General features: G+C 41.8%; 2 protein-coding genes across 3 annotated transcripts; both read left to right on the top strand.

Moving 5' to 3' along the window:
- The first annotated feature begins 460 nt into the window (after window positions 1–460).
- LOC135478053 (uncharacterized) lies at window positions 461–2,217 on the top strand. Its single transcript, XM_064758317.1, has one exon. The coding sequence runs from the start codon at window positions 555–557 to the stop codon at window positions 2,145–2,147; it is 1,593 nt and encodes a 530-aa protein (XP_064614387.1). The 5' UTR covers window positions 461–554; the 3' UTR covers window positions 2,148–2,217.
- A 5,513-nt stretch (window positions 2,218–7,730) lies between these two features.
- Window positions 7,731–17,246, top strand: LOC135478054 (uncharacterized). Of its 2 annotated transcripts, XM_064758320.1 has the most exons (7): window positions 7,731–8,601; window positions 14,413–14,618; window positions 15,013–15,109; window positions 15,341–15,558; window positions 15,815–16,053; window positions 16,309–16,330; window positions 16,460–16,626. In XM_064758320.1, exons 2-7 carry the CDS (start codon window positions 14,417–14,419, stop codon window positions 16,498–16,500), a joined length of 819 nt encoding a protein of 272 aa, XP_064614390.1. In that variant the 5' UTR covers window positions 7,731–8,601; window positions 14,413–14,416; the 3' UTR covers window positions 16,501–16,626. The 2 variants fall into 2 exon arrangements, with proteins under 2 accessions (XP_064614390.1, XP_064614389.1); XM_064758319.1 differs by lacking the exon at window positions 16,309–16,330 and having other exon boundaries at window positions 16,460–17,246.
- The last annotated feature ends 7,733 nt before the right edge of the window (window positions 17,247–24,979 follow it).

Here is a 24,979-nt window from a genome sequence, read left to right as displayed (position 1 = left end):
CGCCCATCCAGGCGTTTTGCCCCACCGTGCCGGGCGTCTTGCCCCAACATCTTATATTGAGTTCAATACTAAAAGAACTTGGCTTACGGGTAGAGTAATGCCAATCTCAAACGCATCCATTCCACTAAGCTTATCTCTAGGCATAGGGTATCACTTTCACTTTGTCCTGACAGATTTATGGCTTTGGCGGTGGTGACCATAGCAACTGCGCAGTGGAAGCTCAACTGCGCAGTGGAAGCTCACAGAACCAGCTCCAGCGGGAATGTAGGTCGGTTGACCATCACAAAGTACAGGGCATAAGATACAGAGATATCACAAAGTATTAGACACTAAACACCCAGTGCCTCTGGATTGGTATAATCGTAAGTAGGTCCATTTTCTTTTCTTCTGTAATTAAATTCTTGCTACGAATGAGCGCATACCATATATAAACAAATTCATATGGAATTCTTGTACAGCTTTTCCGAAAAACTTAATAAAGTTAAGGTAAATATGTACAGCCTACAAGTGCAACTTCGGCTGAATTTTTGCTGACTTTATGCAGGCCTACACACATGTACCATGGAAAATGTATCCACACATCACCAAATGTATCCACACATAAAACACCCCGTCCTCTCTTTTTTGCAGACAGCGTGATCATGGTCAGGAATTACAAACGAACAACCACCCGGGGACAGTATGGAAATGAATCGCTAGGGCTGACCCTGCGGTCAGTTAGCACTGGCACACCCCTTCTAATGGCGGCCAGGGAGTTTAACATTCCGGCTAGGACCCTGCGTCGCCACAGGGATGGTAAAGTCGCCAATCCCGGAGTCTCACAGCTAGGCAGGCATCGAATCGTTCTTTCCACTGACGTCGAGAGAGAGCTCCATCACCATGTGCAGTACATGGAAAAGGTATTGTATGGTCTGGCCACCACAGACGTCAGACGGCTGGCTTATAACGTGGCCGAAAAACGTAAACTCAACCATCCCTTCAGCCACGAAAAAAGGATGGCCGGGAAAAATTGGCTGTATGGTTTCCTGTCGCGCCATCAAGATTTAAGCATAAGAGCGCCTCAGGGAACAAACATTTCACGTGCTGTTGGGTTCAATAAGCCTAAAGTCCAGCAATTCTTTGGAGTGTACCGCCAATTGCTGGAAACACAAGACTTCACCCCTGCTCGTGTTTGGAATATGGACGAAACCGGAATCACAAACGTCCATAAACCAGGGAAAGTTTTGGCCACCAAGGGCATCAGACAAGTTGGTAAGATGACCAGTGGCGAAAGAGGGAAAACGGTGACAGTCATATGTGCCATGAATGCCACAGGGGTATATGTGCCCCCGATGATGATTTTTCCAAGAAAGAGGATGGTGGACGCATTGATGAATGGTGCACCACCACAGGCAGTTGGATACGTGAGCCCAAGTGGATGGACCGATTCGGACCTCTTCGTTAAGTGGCTAGAACACTTTGCGTCTTTCACAAATGCCACACGCGATATCCAGCATATCATCATTCTGGACGGACACCACAGCCATAAGACCTTAGCAGCTGTGACCTTTGCAAGACAACATGAAATCAACTTGCTAACCCTCCCCCCACACAATATACACAAGATGCAACCTCTGGATCGCACCTACTTTAAATCTTTAAAGACTGCATACAATGCTGCAGCGGACTCCTGGATGGTGGCAAATCCAGGTAAACGCATATCCTTCTTTGACATTGCTGGGATTTTTGGAAAAGCTTTCCTCCGGTCGGCCTCCTCAGAAAAAGCCGTGCATGGCTTCCTCACATGCGGCAATTGGCCATATGACGAGAACATCTTTTCTGACGATGATTTTGCACCATCGATGGTTACTGATCAGGATCAGCCCGCTAGTGATGTCCCATCCGTGTCAGCGGTACCGTCAACTGATGACTCCTCCGACGATCAAGCAACAAATAGTGTAGCGGCACCTTGTGCGGCATCTGATGCCCCACTCCCTGAAGAAAACGCGCCTCCACCTATTGTTGAAGTAGTTCGGGCTGCAGTTGACCATCCCCTAACCATCGCAGACCCCCCAGTTTCTCCAGATGACATACCTGATGCTGTTGCAGGTCCATCCACTGATAGCTCAAGCCAAAATGCAAGTAAGTACATTAAACTGAAGCAGTGATAATGATGGGAAAACTGCTGCTGCTTTAATCCCCCAAATCTGACCAAGGATGGCCCTGGACAGTTATGCACCAGTCATTGTTTTTCCGTTTGCTATTTTAACGCCCGCTACTGATGTAAAGGTTAATTTTAACTGCTGTGTTTACTGTTTTACAGGCTTTCCAGTGCAAGAGCTTATTAGAAGCTTGTCTCCGCTCCCCAAGCTGGCTGTCCCACGCAGCCGCAAGCGAAAATCAGAGGAGGTAACGCTACTGACCGCTTCTCCTTATAAGGATCAGCTCTTGGAGAAAGAGGCTCTGAAAACGGCTAAGGAGAGCGGACGAGGTTACAAAGGGAACTCCGGCAAAGGCAAAGGGAAAGCTGCCCCGAAAAGGAAGTCCGTGAGAGACCAAAGCAGCGACGAAGATGAGGAGTGGCCATGCATTATTTGCGCCGAACCATTTGCTAATTCTAGATCAAAGGAAGTCTGGATTCAGTGCATCTCCTGCCTAAAATGGGCTCATGAGGAGTGCACACCTGGTGACTCCAGATTCGTGTGCCCCAACTGCGAGTCGGATGCCTCAGATTTTTAATATCTTCTTCTATATGTATCTCCTTCTGTATGTATTACAAGAGGATACACGCAATTAAAGGTTGTATGCTTAAATTCATGTCTTTTTGTCACATTTTATTCAGAGGAGGCAAAACGCCCACTAGGGCGTTTTGCCCCACCCGCTGAGGCAAAACGTCCAGTGTGAGAATTTTTTTTTTATCTCTTTCAACAACAGAAAACTTTTGACATCAGTCATGAAAGTGGTTGGTACTTTAGCTCACATGCGCTGCTATCCTCAGACGTAATTGCGGCTCAAGACGACCAATAGTTTATGAAGTGACACAAAATTTGCTTAAGGTAGGCGTTTTGCCCCACCCTACCCTATTGGACAATCGTATATAGAGTATATATTATCACAGAGATAACCAGTTTCATGATTGAAAAAAACAACAAATTTTATTCCAAGACCACGGCAACTCCATTACATCTGGGACAATTATATTAGTTTGTAAACACAGAGATAATTAAGGCTGTAAGAGTTAAATATAGTTGGATTCTTTCTATATTTGTAGATATAATGGCAAAGCAGCATCCAAAGAAATTCACGCTGAATGACGTGTTATCTGTCATTAACAGTAATGACAGTGACTTTGGGTCGGATACAGAATCCAGTGATGAAGATGACTATCCAGATAATGACCAGGACACTGACTATGTTGTTGAATCTTCGCTATCTGATTCTGAGTCAGACAATAGCGATGCCAGTGAAAGCGACAATATACCACTGGCAAATTTCGTGCCAAATGATGAACCCAATTGGAAAAGTCAGCCTTTCAATCCCCCAAATGTGGAGTTTCATGGAGATTACCTGGAGCCACCCACTGATATTGCGTCACCCCTGCAATATTTCAAACAGTTCATAACAAATGACATGATGCTGCTTCTTTGTGAGAACACAAATATATATAGTGTTCAGAAAAATGGCGTTAGTACCAACACATCTGTGAAAGAACTTGAACAGCTAATTGGTATGGTGTTGCGGATGGGGTTGACTAAAATGTCCGGGATGCGCCACTATTGGCGAAATGGCACGCGTTTTGGTCCAGTGGCTGATGTGATGAGTCGGAACAGATTTTTATCATTGCTAACGCTACTACATTTCGTTGACAATACGGTAATAACAGAAGAGGAGAAAAATCGTAATAAGCTCTGGAAAATACAGCCATGGTTGACCCTTTTGAGAGATCAGTGTTTAGAAGTTGCTCCTGAGGAGTATAACTCAATTGATGAAATGATGGTGGCTTTTACTGGGAAGAGAAGTCCCATCAAGCAGTACATCAAGGGAAAACCCCATCCGTGGGGCTTCAAAATCTGGATTCGGGCTTCAGTATCTGGTATAGTTCTCGATTTTGAGGTATACCAGCCTGGGGGGGGTGAAACATGATTTAGGTGTTGGTGGTGGAGTAATGATGAAACTGTGCGAGTCATTACCAAAGAATCAGAACTACAAGGTTGTTGCGGACAACTTTTTCTCTTCAATACAGCTTGTTACATGTCTGAAGCGTGTTGGTATACATTACGTTGGGACTCTTCGTAATGACCGACTCAGAGGGTGTTCTTTGAAACAAGAGAAAGAGCTGAAAAAAGATGGCAGAGGAACAGTAGATTTCAAAGTCGTTATTGTGCGGTGGTTTGACACAAGGGCTGTTACTCTCATTTCAGACTTTCTTGCTGTGGAACGAAATGACACGTGCAAAAGATGGGAAAAGAAGGAAAAGAAACATGTTGATGTAAAGAGACCAGTCATCGTCAAAGAATACAACAAGTCAAAGGGTGGAGTTGATCTCATTGACTCCTGTATTGCAAGGTACAAATTCAACATTAAATCCAGAAGGTGGTATTTCTACATTTTCTGGGAGTCAGTCATGATTGGGGTCGTCAATGCCTGGATGACTTATCGGCGTGACTGTAAGCTGTTAGGAATTTCTCCCAAATCTGTGAAAGCCCAGAGCGAATTTCAGTCAGACATTGCCACTGGTCTGATAGAGGCAGGCGCCAAGAAGCGAGGGAGACCTTCTGACATAGTGGAACCAAGCGCTCAGCCCAAAACTCCAAGCCTCATCAGAAATGCCCCCATAGCTGACGTGCGCTATGACATGATCGCACACTGGCCAGCTAAACTTGCCAAACGTGGACGGTGTAAGATGTGTAACACAAACAGTGACATACTGTGTGAGAAATGCAACGTCCGACTTTGCTGACAAGAGAAACTGTTTCAAAGACTTCCATGTAAAATAGGATTGTCCGACATCAGTTTGTTTGTATCGTGACAGTTACAGGTAAAAACAGGCCCTTTGTTACATATTTGTAACATTGTCACATTTACGTCTAAACCCCAATGTTACATATTTGTAACATTACCAAATATGGTCAAAAAAATTCAAATTTTGAAATGTTTCAATGTGTTTGTGTTCTTTGATGTTCAACCTCTTACCAGGCCAAGAGAAATAATTTTCAGTTACTCATAGCACACACCGGGCTCTAAAGGGTTATTTGGACACTTCGATTATTACATGGACGGACGGGCTTACATAATGACGTTACTACATGCTAATGGGATAAAAGTGGACAGCTACGATTCGATCGCTTAGGCATGTATGTAGATCTTCTACACCAACAGCAAACACTGAGGCAGAATCAAGTGATTATTAAAATAGACAAGCTCTCCATGCAGTATCACCTATCTGGAAGACACAACCGGACTGCATTTGCGTTGAAGTCGTGGTATTTTCCATCCTGCCTTTCTTCCATTTTGGTGTTTACACCCCATATTGGACAAGGCATCGAGAACTGTACGCGAATTTTCTTAAATTATACGATAATACCGCACAAGGATGTTAGTCCTATATCACATTGCTTGTCAAGGCAAAAGCCTATGACGGTAGATTTGACAAATATGAAAATTAACAACTCGCGACCTGAGAATAACAGGGTTCTAACTGACATTTTTGTGAAAAATGAGTTTGATGGTGGGTATTGTTTGTGTAACAAAGTTCTATCTACTGAAAGAACTTGATGACCTGAAACCTAATAGTAATGCTGTCTACAACACAATTACAGAGTTCTAATTCACGATTGGACACACTGGTCAGAATAACATGGTTCTATCTGTCGCCTTTGTCCAGTAAGAGTGGGTGTCTTATATTCCTGAATCGACAACCAACCAGATTCCAGGTTACATTCACAGTAGGTGAACCTCCATCTAGCAGAATGGCTGAACGCATGGATTTGGCTCGTCTTTTAGCCCAACTTGGTCGTCCCAGTGACGAAGAACATGGTGACACACACAAGTAGTATGCAGGACAGGTAAGGAAGTGTTTTTGGGGTGGAATTGCACATGTAAAGTAACTTAATCTCTCGTGATATATTACTTAATGTAAGTTTCAATGTAGTGTGGACATCATACCATCACCAGATCAACCACATAGAGTCAAATAGAACCTTGTAACTCTAAACTGAACAAAAAGACAAGTCCATTTTCAGGGTGTCTCCAAACAGAGCTTCCAGCTTAGTTGATGTGTATATAATGCATGAAAGTCATGTAAATAAAAAATACCAATTTTATGATGCAAAAATTATAAAAAATTAAATTAAAAATAAACATGAACTGTGTTAAAAATGTAAATATATATTGAAATATGTATATAATTATTTTCAAGCTGAAGCAATCGATTTCCGTAAAAAATGTTTTTTTTTTTGTTAGTGATTCTGCTGAATACGTGACGGTTGACGCTGTTATAACCTTTGATGGAGACCCTTCCTCTGCAACAACAGAATCTCTTGGGGAAGGATGTTCCAGTAACAATACCACAGATGAAGATATTGCTCGTCCAGATCCGATGGAGACCTCTACGATTGCTGACGACTCTCAGAAAGATCCAGATGTTGCAGACTCCTACGTGGACGATGACTCCTCCACTGATGAATCTGCGTCCCTGGGTGAACATCTTAAAAAGGGACGGTCTCGTAAACGAGCACGAGATCCAAGTCAATGGAAAGCTAATGTACGGAAGAGGCTATGCCAGGAAGGGAAACCCTACCTTTCTGTTAGGAAAAAGATGGTAACAGGGAGAGAAATAAAGAATTTGAAAAACTGTCATACGTTTGCAGGTTTAAATGCATGGAAAACATTAGCCAGGAAGACAGGGTTCAGATTCATGATGCTTATTACCAGTTGAATCAAAACCGTAAATATGATTTCATTGCTACACCTACAAGTTATGGTAAGACAGACAGGCTCACTGGAAAGGGCCCCTCCCGGAGGAAGAAATCAATTAGATATTTCTTCTTCCTTTCCGAGAAGAAAATGCGTGTTTGCAAGCCATACTATCTGGGCACATTATGTATTAGTTAAAAGGTCATATACAATGTCCATGAGAAAAAAAGACAAAACTGGTACACCAAAAGCAGACGGAAGAGGCAAGCATGCCAAGAAAGTCACACATGAAGAGGTTGTTCAGGGAGTAAAAAATCATATCCTGTCTTTTCCGGCTGTTGAGTCGCACTATTGTCGTGCAAAAACAGAAAAACGCTACTTGGAATCGAACTTGAATGTAACAAAAATGTACGACCTCTATGTGGAAAAGTGTAATGTAGACAAAACGGCTGCTGTAAAGCTCTCTTTCTATCGTCATACTTTCAATTCAATGATTCCAGCTCTTGATTTCCATAAGCCTAAGTCTGACAGATGCGACAAATGTGAGATATATGACACTGCCAAAAACAACCTCTTAACCCTTTAGCTACTGAGCTCGCAAAAACACCTGTTTAAATTTCGCGCCAAAAATACGCATAGGCGGCTGTAACCCAGAAATAACTCTGTGTATGATTCGGGAAGTGAGCCGAATTTGTCTGATTTGGACGATGAATTAGATTCTACCGATCTCCCGATCAGCGGTAATGGCGCTGAAAGTGACTTTGAAACGGACAGTGAAGGTGATTTCCATGCACCGGCAAATCATACTGTAAACCAGGAAGTGGATTTTAGGCGTGGCAGAGGGCGAGGCAGGGGGCGTGGTAGAGGGCGAGCAAGAGGCGGTGGGGGAGGAAATCGGCAGTTCCAAAGGCCTGAAAATGACTGGGAAATGCTAGATACTGAGGAAAACTACGATCCGTGGATCATACAATTCAATAAAGACACAGGTTCCCAGCCAACATGTCCATGCGGGGCCCAGGTGGGGTTTACGCGGGCTAGTTGGGCTTGGGCTTGGAATGGGCTAACCCACTGGGGCCCACCTGGGGCTGTTTTGGGCAGCCCGTTGTTGGGATGTGAATGGGCTAACCGATTGGGGCCCGCGAGACATTGCTATGGGCTTTTACGGCTGGGCTAACCAACTGGGGCCTGAGAGGGGAGTTGATGGGCTTTTCAACGTTAACTTGCATAAAGTATTAATTTCTGGAGACAGCAAATATTTAAAAAAATTACTTTACTTGAATCAATATAAATTAGAAATATTTGATCGACGCTATAAAAACACCAAATGAAATAATATATGGCTACTAAGTGATAAAAAAAAATATTTTCGTCTTAAATCGATTTATTTGAATATATATACATATATATTTTAAACAGTTCTGCTTTGGCCCCAATCACCCTAAATGGATTGGGCTGTACGTAGGACTGCCTATTAGAATGCGTAACAAGCACATGCAGCAGCACAGTGGCGAAAGGCCAAGCCATGTACACAGCTGCGCACAATTGGCGATCGGACAAAGTACGAGCTAACAGGAACAAGGAACGAGCTCACTAATTCTCGCGAGAGCGGCAAGAAGTTCGCGCTCTTTTCAACGTTGAGATCGCACAAGGAACAAACAGACAGAGCAGACTGACAAAAGAATCTAGCACAGTTAATCTTCATTATCGGTAAGTCTGGATCTTCATCTGTGTTAACACTTTATGTACACACTGAGTTGTTTGGTATGTTAATTATAGGATTAACGTACGTGATCAACATGGATAAGAGTTTGGTCAGCTGGTGTTAATTAACCCTCTATTTACACACGTAGCTCAGGAGCTACATAAACTCTAATAGCCCGCCAACAAAACTGTCGACTAAAACTTACCATTACTTCCCAATGTTGTGTAACAGCTACAAACTGTAGTTTCTAAATAGCAACACAGAGAGCAGCACTGTCAACTATTCATACTTCCCGCCGGAAGGCAACGTGTACCGATTGCGGGCGTCACGAGGCCGCGTGTTTTGATTGGGAAAGTTTGTCCGCGACCCAGGGGTAAAGGTATGTATACAAAAAAGTTATTGTTGCAATTAATCTGTTTGAGAAAGAGAATAACTGGGGCAATAAGTTGTTAACAAGAGTTGTTGCAACATAGCCTGAAGAAGCCCCACAAATTTATGTAGCTCTCGAGCAACATTGGTAAGTATAGACTCCATCTCTATGCTGTGTGTTTACTACGTGGTTTACGTGCTACTGTAAGACAAACAAACTAATATTTTTAAAACAATAAAAATATGTTTTCGTCTTACAACAATATTCTATTGCCTTAAAGTGTCAGTAAATTTGGAATGCATATCGCTGCAACTTATGTTTCCATTGATTTGTAGATGGCTGGGAAAAAACTAACAAATGTTCATGATGTCCTTGCTGCTGTTCTGGATTCAGACAGTGAGTTTGAGGAGTTGTCCGACGGTGATGATGACGATTGGTGTCCCGATGAAGATGGTGACGTTGACAGTGATTGTGATGATGTCGGTGTCCATGATATCCACACCTTGCTCAATCGGCCCAGCACTAGTAATGTGGATGACGATTCCAGCTCGTCAGATGGTGAACCACTGGCATCATACGTCAATCCCCAAACAGTGCATAAGACGAAAACGCCAGAAAGCTACAATTTCGAGACTCGTAGAGAGTTTGTGGCACCGCAGAATGTAGACTTTATACCTGTCTCAGTACTGCCCGAGCCTAATCCAGAACTGACACCCTATGAATTTTACAAAATATTCGTAACCGACGCTATTTTAGACGCCACCGTTCTAGAAACAAACAAGTATGCGATGAAAAAGGATGGCATCAACCTGCATCTGAACTGGAAGTATTCTTGGGAATATATTATCTCATGGGGTTGGTGAAAATGCCTGCTGTTGGGGATTATTGGTGTGAAGAGGTTCGCTATGAGCCGATTGCAGATAAGATGAGCAGGAACAGATTTTATAAGATAGCGGCCTATCTTCATTTTGTGGACAATGAGGCCGTTACAGAAGACCAGAGGAAACAGGACCGCGTGTGGAAACTCCGACTGTGGCTGACATCACTCCGTGATAATTTCGGAACTGTTAGCTCTAATGAAGAACACCAGTGTATTGACGAAATTATGGTAGCATTCAAAAGGACGTTCTGTACTAAAGCAGTACATGCAAAAAAAGCCGAAAAAGTGGGGGTTTAAGTTGTGGGCTCGTTGTAGTTCCTCTGGGTTCTGTCACGACTTTGCAGTCTATCAAGGGAAAGGCACGGGGATGGACGAACAGTATGCGCCTAATTGTGGTCTTGGTGGGAATGTCGTTTTGCAGCTTTGTGAATCATTGCCTCGTAATCACCAATACAAAATTTTCAGTGACAACTACTTCACAAACTTTGAAATGGCTGTCCAGATTACAAAACGCAACTATGGACAGTTCCTTGGAAGAATTCAGACTTATCGTTGTCATAAAGCACCCCTCAAGACTGAGAAACAATTAGCACTTACTGGTAGAGGTTCAATGGATAGCGTTTATGAGAAGGACAGGAATCTGGTAGTTGTTAGGTGGTATGATAATAAATCAGTCACTCTGTTGAGCACATACAAACTGAACCTATTGATACAGTGAAGCGATATGACAAGGCCCAGAAGAAGCATATTGAGGTGGAGAGACCAGCCGTAGTGAAAGTGTACAATTCTAATATGGGAGGTGTAGATCTACTCGATATGATGTGTACGCTGTACAAAAGACAGCTCAAAAGCAAGCGTTGGTAGCTCTACATCTTCTATCACACGCTCACAATCTGTATGGTAAATGCTTGGTTTTTGTATCGGAGTGAAATCAAGCTCACTGGCACTAACGTCAAACTTGCACTGAAGAAATTTCAAGCAACAGCAGCTGATGCATTTATTAAGAAAGGCAAGCCGAATCGTGGGCGACCATCGGCTACATTCTTGACATCACCTCCAGCAAAGAAACAGAAGGTAACGCCAGCACCCGTTGCCGATGTGAGGTACGACCTTGTTGATCACTGACCAGTACAACCAGGAAAGCGCAACCGTTGTAGATTCTGTCCTGCTGGATTTTCCTGGTGGCAGTGCTCCAAATGCAAAGTTCATCTGTGTATTTGCCCTGATCGCAACTGTTTTTTCGCTTACCACCATAAGTAAACTGTGCCGTTTTCAGCAAATTGCCATAAATCATACTACGGTGTTATTTTGTCGTCAGATCGTCATTGCTGGTTTAAGTTCCATTGTTCTTGTTATGTATTTGGTACCAATTGGACACAGAACACAAACATGCTTACCTACAAGCTGGATTGGAATTATTTCAACACTTCCATAAGAAATGACTGATTTCAAGCATTTCAAATAAAACTGATACAATCAGAACACGATATGGCTCGTTCTTTTCGATGTTTTAAATCTGCGTCGCTCTAAGATCAAAATATTTGGCAACAACTGCTGTCCCCAAGCATGACATATATTCAAACCGTCGCTAACCTTCAATGACCAATGTTGCTCATGAGCAACATTCCTGTTACAAGGTCAAAGGTGGCACCAAAAATCATTTTTACTCCTCAGTAAGAAATCCTATATACAAGGAAACAATTTTCAGGCTCAGTATACCTGTAGCGGTAAATAGAGGGTTAACACTTTATGTACACACTGAGTTGTTTGGTATGTGAATTATAGGATTAACGTACGTGATCAACATGGATAAGAGTTTGGTCAGCTGGTGTTAATTAACAACACCACCATGTTGAGATGCAGGGGGCACGTAAAGTACGTAGTAAACCCTACGCTAGCAGTTGTTGGCAACATTGCATCCCGTGTCCATCATGCCTCTTGCCTGTCCGACAGCTATGCGCAGCCTTTCATTTATTCCGATCGGTCGATGTGTTAGCATTCAGCCCTATCGTGTTGGGCACAAAGGATTAACCCAGCTAGAGGTCCGTGAGCCAGCCCATGTGTTGGACAACAAGAGGCGGTACTTGAATAAATGGAATGAGACACTGGGCACCAGACATGAAAGTTGTAATCCCAGACCAATTTAAAAATAATCGCATGCCTTTATGCTAAGCATCATTGTAAAGCCAATGAGATACAAAGTCTGAAAATATCAACTTTAGTTTACTTTGCCTGTAATTGTCATGAAAGGACAGATAACTCTTTCGGTGATTTTTCTTTAAAATATGAAAAAGTGAATTCTCAACCCCCCTGTATTACTGAAGATGTGTTATATAAGACTGAAAGGTAGGTCAATCTTATTTCATTTCTTCTGTTACTTTACAGTTAGATTATAATGGATATAACCTGTAGCCATGTAGTAAAGTTTACATTGAAATATTCCTTTCAGGTAACAATGGATAATTATGAAGAACGTAGCGATAGGACAAAACGTAGAAAAATCAGGGCAAAGGTGAAGGAACATTTAAGAAGTTTTGAAGAGGAAACTGCACAGCTTGGCATGGGTACAAGTGCCTCTAATAGCCAAGAACAGAGATCACATGATCCAAGGAGAGACAGCAATGTTGCCACCACTGTTCTCAGAGGCAAACCAAATACAGGCAGATAAAACACAAACTGATACATGTAATCACGAATACAGCTCTCAACTTCTATCAGACCCAGATGATGAAATGGATTATTTACCAACTGACTCTGATGATGACGAGGAAGAGAATGGTGGTCAGTGGTGTTCAAACACTAAGGAAAGGCTGTCAGAGTGGGCAATAAATTACAATATCTCCCATGCAGCACTATCTGCCCTCCTTGATATTCTCAGAGATTTAGAACAGAGTTTGCCCAAGGATCCTAGAACACTGTTATCCACACCTGTATGTGCTGACATGCGCGGCCTTGCAGGTGGTTCATATTATCACTTTGGTGTTGCCCAGTCGTTGTGTTCACAGCTCTCTAAGTTGTCACAAGACTCGCTGCATGGTGTTGATACCCTCACTCTTCGGATAAATATAGATGGCTTACCATTATTTAAGAGCTCTCTTCAGACTTTGTGGCCAATCCTTGCAATAGTAAAGGAATCGCCTGAAGCAGGGGTATTTATGATAGGGGTGTACGGTGGTACTTCAAAGCCAACCTCTGTTCATGATTATTTGGAACAGTTTATACATGATTTAAAAGATGTATGTGGATGTGGTGTGCAGTTCAACAATAAACATTACAAGGTTGCACTGCCAGATGCCTTTATGTGTGATGCACCGGCAAGAGCCTTTTTAAAGTGCGTTAAGGGTCACACTGGTTACTTTGGATGTGAGCGTTGTGTTCAAAAGGGTGTGTCTGTTGCACACAGGATGACGTTTCCTGAAATATCCGCAGCACCAAGGACAAATGTCCGGTTTGCCGAAATGATGGAAGGGGAACATCAGGTTGAACAGTCACCACTAATAGGGCTTGGAATCGGATGTATTACGGATTTTGTGCTAGACTATATGCATCTTGTGTGCCTTGGAGTTGTAAGGAGGCTTATTTTTTTTTGGACCTCAGGTCCTCTGAAATCTAGGATATCAGCTGGTCTCTTAAAAGTGATATCAGATGAGCTAGTGGCAGTTAGAAAATGTTTGCCAAGGGAGTTTTGCAGGAAACCAAGGGCCTTGCAAGAGTATAAGCTTTGGAAAGCCACAGAATTCCGGCAGTTTTTGTTGTATACAGGGCCAGTCGTACTGCGAAATAAGCTACCCAACAATCTGTATCGAAACTTCATGGTATTATCATATTCAATGCGACTTTTGCTCAGCAGTCAAAAAATCTCTGCCAAATATGCTGATTATGTTGAAGCGCTGATGAAAGTATTTGTGCAGAACTTTGCCACGTTACATGGGAGGGATATGGTGGTGTATAATGTGCACAACTTGATTCATTTGGCAGATGATGCCAGAAAGTATGGGTCCTTGGATGCTATCTCATGTTTCCCATTTGAGAACTACTTGGGAAAATTAAAAAGAATGGTGCGTAAAGGCCAGAGCCCATTGTCACAGATTGTGAGAAGAGTTGCAGAAATGCAGAAACTGGACTCCATACACACAAAGACAAGTGAAATGAATGTACCGCTCCACAAAAAAGCACATTTTTCTGGACCTGTACCTCTCGATTGTGGTTCTTGTCTCCAGTACAAACAGTATCTTGACCCACGATTCTTAATTTCCTGCAAAGGAGGTGACAACTGTTTTGAAGTGAACGAGAAAGTGGTGGTTGTCAGAAACATTCTCTGCTCTAGTTCTAGAGGAACTTTAATCATATACGAAGAGTTTAAAAACTGTGAGACAGCGTTTGACTATCCAGGAGACTCGTTGTTAATTGGAGTCAAGTCGGTGTCAAAATTCTCTGGCCAATTACATGTAGCGAGTCCAGAAAATGTGACCAGAAAGCTTGTGCTGTTACCTCTGCAGGAGAAATATATTGTATTCCCAATGCTGCATACCATCTTAATTCAAATGTTTTATGCTTGTCTTCCAGCAAAATGTTGCCCTACGCAGTTGTTATGTTTGTGGGGTCTCGCACAGTGGCAGTGATTTCAACTGCCTGGTTCACTTCAGATGAGGAGGATGAGTGCTACTGGCCTTCAGCATCAAACAGTGCCAAAGTCAAAAAGATGCTTCAAACTGGTGCTGTGCCAACTCAATCCTGGAAGAAATTTAACATCAGAGTCCTTGGAAAAGCTGGTAATCAAAGCTACATTGTGTTGCTTTGTAATAGTACTAATGTATGGTGATCGTTTCACTTATATTTGTAGATGAAATTAAAAGGCTTACATCCAGACAGTTCATTAAATATGTAAATTTTATTCAAGGACCTGTTAGTGAATGATTGACATCTCAAAATCATTAGCTTGGAATTTTATGGGTAAGGGTATAGAAAATAGGATACGACTTCTTCCAGACTTTTGTGTTGGTTGCACATTGTTTTGCACAGATGATAAGGGTATTTTGAAAACCTCCATTGAGTTGTTTTGTATAATGTTAGCGTGCTAAGATTAATTTCAGTGCGTTTTATCAGTTATTCAGTCATGTATACATGCAATCAATCAACTTATTGGCTGTATGTATATATTTTCAGCTGACCTTACCAAAGCAGAGTTCAAATTGCGCAGGTCTGAATTCACATCAGACTTGCAAACTGAAACAGAAGAAGGGCCCAGCACATCTAAGAGGAGGTAAGTTCAAGTAATTCATTTGTACTTTTATTTTACTTGTAGTCTGACATTTTTTAAACATCCTGCATTTATGTGAAGTGTAGCTTTCTGATGCAGAAATCTCCTCAAAATATAAAAACATACTTGGACAACACATAAAATTAATGTATTCCTCTCACTTGCAGTAGCATTCACTATTTAATGTACAGTGGGAGTCTGCAAAGTATGTGTGTGTACTTTTGTTCTTTACAGACCTAAACCTAACCAGTGGTATCTGGATTCTGACTCGGAGCCCCAAGCTGCAGTCGTTTCTGATCTTTCAGATTCCGACTCAGAGAGTATTGACCAGGCCTTAATTCTGCCACCACCTGCACCTTCTATGGCTGATACACCTATCACCCCTCCCCCACCCCTCGCTGCAACGCCAGAAAGACGCCCCGCCACACTTCCATCAGCGGTATCAATCAGTGGTAATTTTCATTCTAAATTCACCAATGAATGTTATAAACAATAATATTGATGTGAATGTGAGTGCATAATACTTCGAGATACTCGTCCTTACTCTCTTAGAATCGTATTTTTATCCTGTTTTGGCTTGAATAACAAAGCTAAGCATGAGATAACTGATTTGGGATGTTGCATAAATGTTTATGTTATTGAGGTGCAGTACTCTTGCAGCAGGCCTAAAATGAGATGTTAAGAGCGAAACCACTGCTTCTGTTGTAGGACTTTCGCAAGAGATTCATCATCTGAAGAAGGTGGTTCTCAAATCTGTGGGCCTCCTAGAGAAGGTATTAGAAAATCAGCGTATCCTTCAGAGTGTGATGGAATCAATCCTGCGGAAGGACCATGGTCAGGTCCAAGATAGGGAATTACCAGAGGGTGTCACCTTCCCATTAAAAACAATGGAAGACTTTGATGCTCTGGATGCCTTGTTGATGGAGTCCTCTGTATTGAATCGTGTGGTAAGTGTATACTTATCCATTGTTTATTTAAGCTTTTGTATGTTTTGCAACCCATGAAATTCATGAAAGTGTACTGCATTCTTTTAAAATTTAAAATCATTCGAAGTGCACAAAGATAATGAAAAGTCTATCTGCCACTATTTATGAACAGTTCTGCATAAAGTTGGAATAAATTTCTAAGGATTGACCAGGAAATTGCCCTTTATGTGTGGTATTCATTTTGTTCAAGTTGAGGTGCATTTCTTACATCAACAGGCATCCCACTCGATGAATGTAGGTAAGTTCTGTAGCCAGGTGGTGGTGTACAGGAGGAATAAAATAATTATACAAGTTTTAAATAACATTTTTTAAGTCACCATTTATCAAAAGAAGGTGTAAGATTCATTCCATTTTGTTTTCCATGTAGGTGTCCTTTGTGAGCGACTTGGGAGGACGGACAGTGGATGAAGCCACAAGGAGAATGATGGGATATGTTCTCACAAATCCACTCTCCCTCCAATTCAATCTGATAGGGCGTCATGGGAAGAGGGCGTTTGGGACCTCCAGGGTTTTCGAACTGGTCTATCGAAGTATTCTATTTTGTTTGTGGAACATAATTTTACCTCTGCATTTGATGGATGACTGACTTAAATGAATTGTTCAGTTGTCAAACCAGGGTTTGAACTCGGGACTATTGCAGTGCAAAACTCTACCAACTGAGGTAAAGGAAAATTCCCGCGAGCTATTGTTAAACATTTCATTATAATCTATGACCAGGCACAAACCTGTTCTAGCAACAGTATAAAGTGGAAGATAAACCAAAAGTTTTTGTTTAATTGATGTTAGAACATCTTCAGATGTTTATTTCTGTTCTCTTTATGTCTTTCCCTTACTGATTTCAATTCAGGTGCTTTGAAGAACAATACCCGGACATCAGCCATAAACAAAAAGGAGTTTGAAAAAGCGGTCTCCAAATGGCTGAGCAATGGGAGGGACCGAGATGGTAATCGTGCCAAAAGAGCCATGGCAGAGAGGGCCAGAACAGCTAGTTTAGATAGTTAGTGTTTTATGTAGGTTTTAAATGTAGTTTTTGTCTGTAAGTGGCACTAGGCCATGTCCCACTATATGTAATTCAATGTAAGTTTATTATTTTTCCTGTATGAGCCACCATTACCCTCAGGTGCATTTGTGCATTGCACAGGCCAAAAAGGGGATGGGAAAGGGCCATCACCCGCTCACTTGGTCTGTGCTCTTCACATCTGTACCAGAGGTTCCAGTTCATGGGAGGGGCAGTAAGGGGATGGTACTGGGCCATCACCAACTACACTGCTTCTCCTGTGGACTGGGACGGTATTGGTTGATACTCTTCCTAAGGTAAGCAAGGGAAGCTTTTGAAACTCACGGTTAAATATGTGAATAGGTCATCAATTTAATGTAAAAAATCATTTTTTGTGCCAATTTTCTGGGTGTGAACTTAACAAGTATGACATGTAGTCTTTATGCCGTGCATATTTTGTGTAATCAACTCCCAGTAGGAAAAGTAACCTTCTGTAACTCACACGATTTGTAGTATAGGTAACAAATATGTGCACGTCTTTCATTTAGTATAAAAAATCATTTGTTGTCCCGATTCCCCCATTCTGTACTTAGCCAACTTTTATAAGAAATATGACGTAGTCCTCATTGTAGTCCATATTTTGTGTAATCAACTCCTCCTAAGGTGTGCAGGGGAACCTTCTGTAACTCACAGGATTTGTAGTATAGGTATCAAATATGTCTACAGGTCTTTAATTTAAATGAATATTTTGTGAAGAAAATGACATAATTGTTTGTCATGTAACAAAGAGAAGCTACTCTCGCTCCTCAAGAGCAGAACGTGATTCGGAAATACCCAACTAACTGTACATTATTTCTCCTTCATTTACAATGGTGAGAAAGCTTTTGTTTCTGTTTGACTGTGACTGTCCACAAATTTGAATGAATGAATGAATGATTATGGTTTAACGCCACATCGGCAGTATTTCAGCCATATCGTGGCGAGAGCAAGGTCGAAACACGAGGCGGTTGAGGTTTCCGATATGGTGGTGATAACATTAAAAATGGAAACAAATCCACAAATTTGAAGTGTTTTATTCATTCTGAGAAAAGATTGTTCTGTTGACAACTTTCTGGTGGATTATGCTATCTCTGAGTTTGTATGAAATAAATTTTGGAGTAGTTCTACAAAAATATGAAATGTGTTTGTCAGTGTACACAGAATACATAAGCAATGGCAGAAATTGCATGTTCCATTCCGGTCAGCATGAAGGAAAAGTTTTGTAAATTATCTGTTCTCAATCTTAATCAAGGTTGGTGGCTTTCCTCCCTTGTAACTGGCATGTGGGACCCTCTAAAATGGCGCCAGATCCACTTTGTTAATTATTTCTCCGCTTGGGTGTACTAGCCATACCTGGTAAATGAACGTTCTTACCCAAGTGCCACTCTCTTTGGATGTTCGAAGTGAGTTTCTGTTTAGAATAATTCCAGTCGGCCCAAACATCCAAACTTTAGCCCGGCTGGGGCCCAAACGGTGCCCTTATTGCCCAAGTAGGGCCCAAGTGGAGCCCGAGGACAAATCTGCCTGGGGCCCAAACGGGCTGACCAGTTAGGGCCCCAAGCAGTAGCCTGTTTAGGGCCCAAACGGGCCCCACAGCTGAATGCTGGCTGGGGACGTTATTACATGCTAATGGGATAATAGTGGACAGCTACGTTTCGATCGCTTAGGCATGTATGTAGATCCTCTACACCAACAGCAAACACTGAGGCAGAATCAAGTGATTATTAAAATAGACAAGCTCTCCATGCAGTATCACCTATCTGGAAGACACAACCGGACTGCATTTGCGTTGAAGTCGTGGTATTTTCCATCCTGCCTTTCTTCCGTTTTGGTGTTTACACCCCATATTGGACAAGGCATCAAGAACTGTACGCGAATTTTCTTAAATTATACGATAATACCACACAAGGATGTTAGTCCTATATCACATTGCTTGTCAAGGCAAAAGCCTATGACAGTAGATTTGACAAATATGAAAATTAACAACTCTTAACAACTCAATTCAACAGAATGACGCCGTACCAAACGAACTGAAAAGATTGCTCCTTTACGGTTTGCCTAGCACGGTGTCGGTGCTATCTTCAACTATTTTCTTCCATCGTACGTGTACCACTAATATTGTTACACTAACGTTATGCGGCCGTAGAAGTCTGAAGTGAACTATCAATTTTGGACCTTAGGCCTATACAGATAAAGACCTGAGCGTAGGTTGTGTTTAAAAACTTCAAGAATCGTGTTGTCGACAGACTTTAGGTTAGAAATTAATCTGACTGCTTACATGCACACAGCCCAATGGAGACAAAAAAGTGTGTAATGCAAGGTCTGAATGCTGTATGCAAAATGTGATGTTCAAAAAAAATGTAAAGTAAAAAAAAAAAATCTCCTTGAGCATGACCGTGCATCTCGTCAGTCACAGCCAGTATTCCTTTTACATGCAGTTCGTCCTGATATATGTCTTCAGTACTCATTCACGGGTCAGTGCGCAGATATCCAGTGTAGTGTTCGAGAGAATATCCACGCCTGCACCTGCAAGGTTTATAAGAGTTAATTGTACATCACGGAAACTGAGCCTTTTTTAACCGCCAGTGGACTGACTAAGCATTTCAGCCCACGTGATCAATCTGTCTGACCGAGTTCTTCCTTCATTACAGCTTCGAGCTTCATAATGGGGGCAGACTAATGCCAGCTTGTTGAGGGCAGCACATCAACTGAACCGCACAAGGCCAACTAACGAAGTCCGGCCGTGGCCAGCACACCTGTAGTAGTCATACTGGTTACCCAATAAACACAGTTGTTTAGCGCCTGATGTTTCGAGCGATTCAACTCAACGCCCAACCCTAGCCATTGCACAGGTATTCTACACTGCGTGGGCGCTGCGCTGCTGCTACCGCCTGCTGAGGGTTACACGTGGAAGATAGCATGGTCTACAGAACGCCCCCAGACATGTATGTGCAGATCACGGCCACTCCAAAGTAAAGGTGTATTATGAGCAAACAGAGCTTTCTGGCTCAACCGTTTTCCGCTGACGAGTGCGAACAGAGGCAGTCTGTCGTTGAATTTCATCTCAAGCAAGAACACAGCCGTTTCAGGTTACACCGCTCCAGTTCAAGACGTTAGGCAGAATACGAATACAGTGTGTTACATGGTCAGTTTTGCTGGCGGTCGTAATACAGTTACAAGGGGAGACACATGTAATGACGCACACCCTGCTCGCTTCTCTGATCGGCAGATGTCTGCAGATTATACGCAGGTGTGACGATACCCTGAATCCTGGTTCCAGGGCCAATTACGCAGTTGCGAACAGGTCGTTCGTTGTGATTTGAGGCTCCAGAACGTGGATATATATCTTAGAGCATCCGGGTCATCGACTAGCAGCGCCACCACACAGGATGACACGTAACTATTACTATGTGCTGTCGTATATAGCTAAAGGGGGAGTAATTGTACACTGGTAATTGAATATTTCACAATAAATAAATAAGTGAATAAATACTCTAATTAATACAAACTTCTCAACTGGAGCCATTGTGGCCACGGTAACACCTCGTACATGCATGTGTGATAGACTGATGACTATATAATTTTTAACATCCGTATGTTGTATACCTGGGAGTAAAATCGCTATTTGATAGAAGTGAATATATCCGCATCAGTCGAGGACAGAACGCACATGTGAACTTTTGTTCGGATCGTAACACTGTATAATCATGTTGCTGACATTTTAGTAGGCCTATTCCTACAGATCATGTATACAGACGTACCTACAGACTTAGTATGCATCATGAGGAAGCTGGCTATAATGGGATCGAAGGATTACTGTCTTTTTCCTTATCCAGGTTATTTTGACAGAGGCTCTAAGTTAAGCAAACCACGTAAATTAAGTTTCTTTCTATCTGTCATATAAGCCCGGGTGTATTACCTTGTAGTACGTGTCTATGTTTTGCCTTTTTTCAGAGGCACAACTGTAAACCTATATTGAAAGAAACTCTTGTCGGGTTAGTCTTAGGTTTATTACCACTACATATATGTACCGAATGAAACATCATCAATGTGCGTACTATTCGGTAAAACTATGTAAAACATAGATGGCTGATGAGTGGTGCGGTTCTTCTGTCAGCAACTCTGCCTGGGGGTTGGGGGTGGGGGGTGAGGGTTGCCAGGTGGGGGAAGCCTAACGTGGTTGTGGTGCCTTTTTGTTGACACTGTGACTATGGACTGTCCCGATGTGGGCAAGGATTTGCGGACAATGACCATCTCCAGCCGGTTATTGTTTGGTAACAAAGTCCGGTTTCACAATATGTGCAGTCGTCAATCCCATCGGTCTCAACAACAAATAACCTTAATTTCCCGCCTAGAGTAATACAAAGCTGTTATAGGGCTTAGTCTATTGTTCATTTCAGCCTTTGTCATGGTGATTGTGTACGCAAACTGACAACGATGAGAACAGTGTCCATCCTACTTTGGCTCTAGTCGCCAATGCGCGGCAAAACCGGTTTATAATTATTAGGCTCTGATAAGACTTTGATAAATACATGTGGAATTAGATGTCCAGTAAACGAGCCATGAATGTACGATAAAAACATAACATGTTGGCCACGAAATTACTTTATGTAATGGACAGGTTAATTCAAGTTATTTTCAAGTTATATATTGATTAAGAGAACTGATGTAGTAGACAGTTCGATGTGTCGACGAAAATTATCACACAGAAAGATAGAAAAAATTCTTGCATTAAGATTTGACTCCAAACAATCCGCTGATGCAACACAAGTCAACGTCAGGTGAATTCCGAGGATGTTGTACAGATTAACCATCCATTTTTGCTCTTTGTTAGAAGAATTTTGTACTTTTATGTCAAATCAGCAAAATTTTTGCCATGGTGGACCGACTTAATTCCCTCGTGAGGCTATAAATATTTTTGCAAGTCACGCCTTCGACTGGTTTCTATGGTTGCTTAACTGGCATATAAACTAGTCCTACTTTATGGCGCCTTCGCTCCGATATGATTTTGAAGTCACTACAGTTGTGACTTCAAAATCATAACTGCACGAGCGAAGGTGCCAGGTAGGATTATAAAAGGATAACCAACTACTTGCTGCAACAAATAAATGCCAGAATAGCAATGGAAACTTGGCTTTTTCAGTACCATTATTATGAGATGTGTACGGGTATATGCTTCATGCATTCCTCAGGGTTGGGTATAAATGAAGCGTACACCTCACCCATAGTACACGTATGTCTTATTTATTTTCTGTCAAGTACACCTCAACTATGTCAGTGTCAACACAGATGATATACAGAGAGTGCATTTCAAAAACTTTTTAGAGTTAGGCATTTAAGTTCAGCCAAAATGGTGACTACATATATTTTGACATGTGCAAAACCAAAGGTGCGCTTCTTTTCTATCAAAATTAAAGTGAATACAATGTGTTAAATGCAAGCTATAAACTCATGCAGGTTTTGATCTGCATATATATGTACACCTTAGCTATTGTAGGCTTATAGAGAGCGGTTTAGATCTACTTGGATTAGCTACATGTGCATGTATACCTACAATGTATCTCCATGTATTTCTATTTCTCTGTATACCTCAGGGATCGTATATTTTGTTCCTCACACGGCAGGCCTCAACTTGTTAACTGCAACACTGAAAAAGACTTGTCATTTAATGGGTATACATTATTATTATTATTATTTTTTTTGGAACGCAGCTGATGAAATGCAACCGGACATTTTACTTATGAAGGCCATGCCAAGGTTCAGGTCACGTGGTGTAGTCACAGCGGCAGTTGTTAATCTGTCAAGTTCGTCGCTGGTGGCAGTAATTTCTCGTTTCACAGCCAGGTAGAGCTGTACACTGTTGATACTTTTTTGTGTCAGTATGACCCCTTCAGCTTTATTGCCCTGTATCCCAACAAGATGTCAGGAAAATGTCTTTGTAATTTGTGGAGATCAGATCGATGCATATGTGGCGACATTTGGCGACTCAATAATCCAACGCTAAGAAAATTTTGTAAAAAATTTCGCTGAAGTTAGTTTGGGCAAAATTTCGTTCGGTCAGGGATAGGTTCAAACCAAAGTTTGGGTTTGTGATTAGGGGCTAACGTGGGCTGAACAAAAGTTTTGCCAAACCTGAGGTCAGAGCAGTCTCGAACTAAACGTAGATCGTGTATATCTCAGGCTGTGTGGGCTCAAGATTCTTTGGTATTACTCTAGCCCCGAAAGACTACAGCTGCTTTAATTAAAAAATAAATAAATAAATAAAAAGGCCGAGCATGGTTGGAGTTTCGACACTAAGAGTGTTGATTTCGCACTTAACCAAGGTCCAGAGCGATTGTGTTTGTTATCTCACAAGTCTTTCGCAACTAACAAAGACACTGACCTATTTCCGCGCCTACCACACAGCAGCCATATGTCCTTACTGGCTTCAGAATGAATTTATTATAGCCACACTCCATTAGAAACATTATGCAATTACACATGTACCTGCCCGTGTCTGGATGGTATAACAGTGTTACCTCTGTACTCAATGATGGTCCAGGCCAATTGTCTTAATTATTGAATGAGTTTTGCGCAAAGAAAGACACGAACTTAAAGACCTGCTTTCTGCACCGCCACCATACATCTCTACTGACTGGAAAATAGATTTATTATTGCCATGAAGGCTTCCAGGGTGCACACTCCTCAAGACAATTGACGTACAACCATCGTTTAGTGAGTGAGTGAGTGCTTGGGGTTTAACGTCGTACTCAACAATTTTTCAGTCATATGACGACGAAGGAGTCCTTATGGTACATGTACGTGTAATGTGCCTCCTTGTTGCAGGACTGATTTCCACTGCTCTTTTATTTAGTGCTGCTTCACTGAGACGACTTACCGAAGGCAAGTAAGCCGCCCCGCCCGAGCCATTGTACTGATACAGGTCAACCAGTCCTTGCACTATCATCTTCATGCTGAACGCCAAGCGAAGAAGTTACAACTTCCTCTTTTAAAGTCTTAGGTGTGACTCGATCAAGGATTGATCCTGGATCTACCCTTCCTGAAGCGGATGTTCTATCAACTGTGCTATCTGGGCCAGTCGACCATCGTTGAGCATAAAGATAACACTGTTACAGGGTCGAGACACGGGCAGGTACATGTGTAATTGTATCATGTGTCTAATGTGTGCTCTGACATCAGTTTAAGGCCATCCTTGCCAAAATTTTGCGTAACCAAATTAGGGCACATCAGGGCAATCTCAAAAGAAGTACATGTAAGTTGGGCTGATGTAAAGGTTTCATTGAAAATCTCTAGGGCAGCTATCTGCTTTTCATTTCACAATGAGTCACATGGACTCTTGAGCTATCTCCCTTTACAAGACATTTAAACAGTATATGCAGTTTTTGACTTATGTCACTATGACCACAGAGTGACAACAGCGCAAGTTAAATGATGTAGCCAATCTTTTAAGATGTCACTAATCAAGGTTTGATGAAACCGGCTGGCAGAATAACATTTTTTAAATACTTAATGTTACCAAAACCTACCCATTAACTTAAGTCTGAGGATAAATCTTGTGAAAGCATTACACAACCTTACTGAGCAGGGTTTAATGTCAGAATGAATGCATGACATTTTCGGCCAGTCCCAAACTGAATGTCAGGAACCGCTCTACCATCTAATCTAACATCTTAATTGGATGAAATGTAGGTTTAAAAACAGACTTTAGTGGGGTGAATCAGTCTTGTTTTTGAAATTGTTTACACAAATCATGTTATTTCCTTCTTAACAAGTCCTGTTTAGTTTATCCAAAGAGAAATACATGCTATTTGAAATTACACACTTTTATATGTACATCTTTTACAGTAATAA

Source organism: Liolophura sinensis, chromosome 11, assembly GCF_032854445.1.
Source record: "Liolophura sinensis isolate JHLJ2023 chromosome 11, CUHK_Ljap_v2, whole genome shotgun sequence".
In the NCBI taxonomy this organism is placed as follows: domain Eukaryota; kingdom Metazoa; phylum Mollusca; class Polyplacophora; order Chitonida; family Chitonidae; genus Liolophura; species Liolophura sinensis.
The sequence above is the reverse complement of the archived record's forward strand: the minus strand, read 5'-3'. Positions and strand labels throughout refer to the sequence as shown.

Bases quoted from the DNA above. Each gene is read 5' to 3' on its own strand.
- LOC135478054 (XM_064758319.1), top strand. From the start codon at position 14,417: ATGTTGCCCTACGCAGTTGTTATGTTTGTGGGGTCTCGCACAGTGGCA. The intron at 14,619-15,012 runs GTAATCAAAGCT...ATATATTTTCAG, and splicing joins CAGAGTCCTTGGAAAAGCTG to CTGACCTTACCAAAGCAGAG. The intron at 16,054-16,459 runs GTAAGTGTATAC...TTTTCCATGTAG, and splicing joins CCTCTGTATTGAATCGTGTG to GTGTCCTTTGTGAGCGACTT.
- LOC135478053 (XM_064758317.1), top strand. From the start codon at position 555: ATGTACCATGGAAAATGTATCCACACATCACCAAATGTATCCACACAT.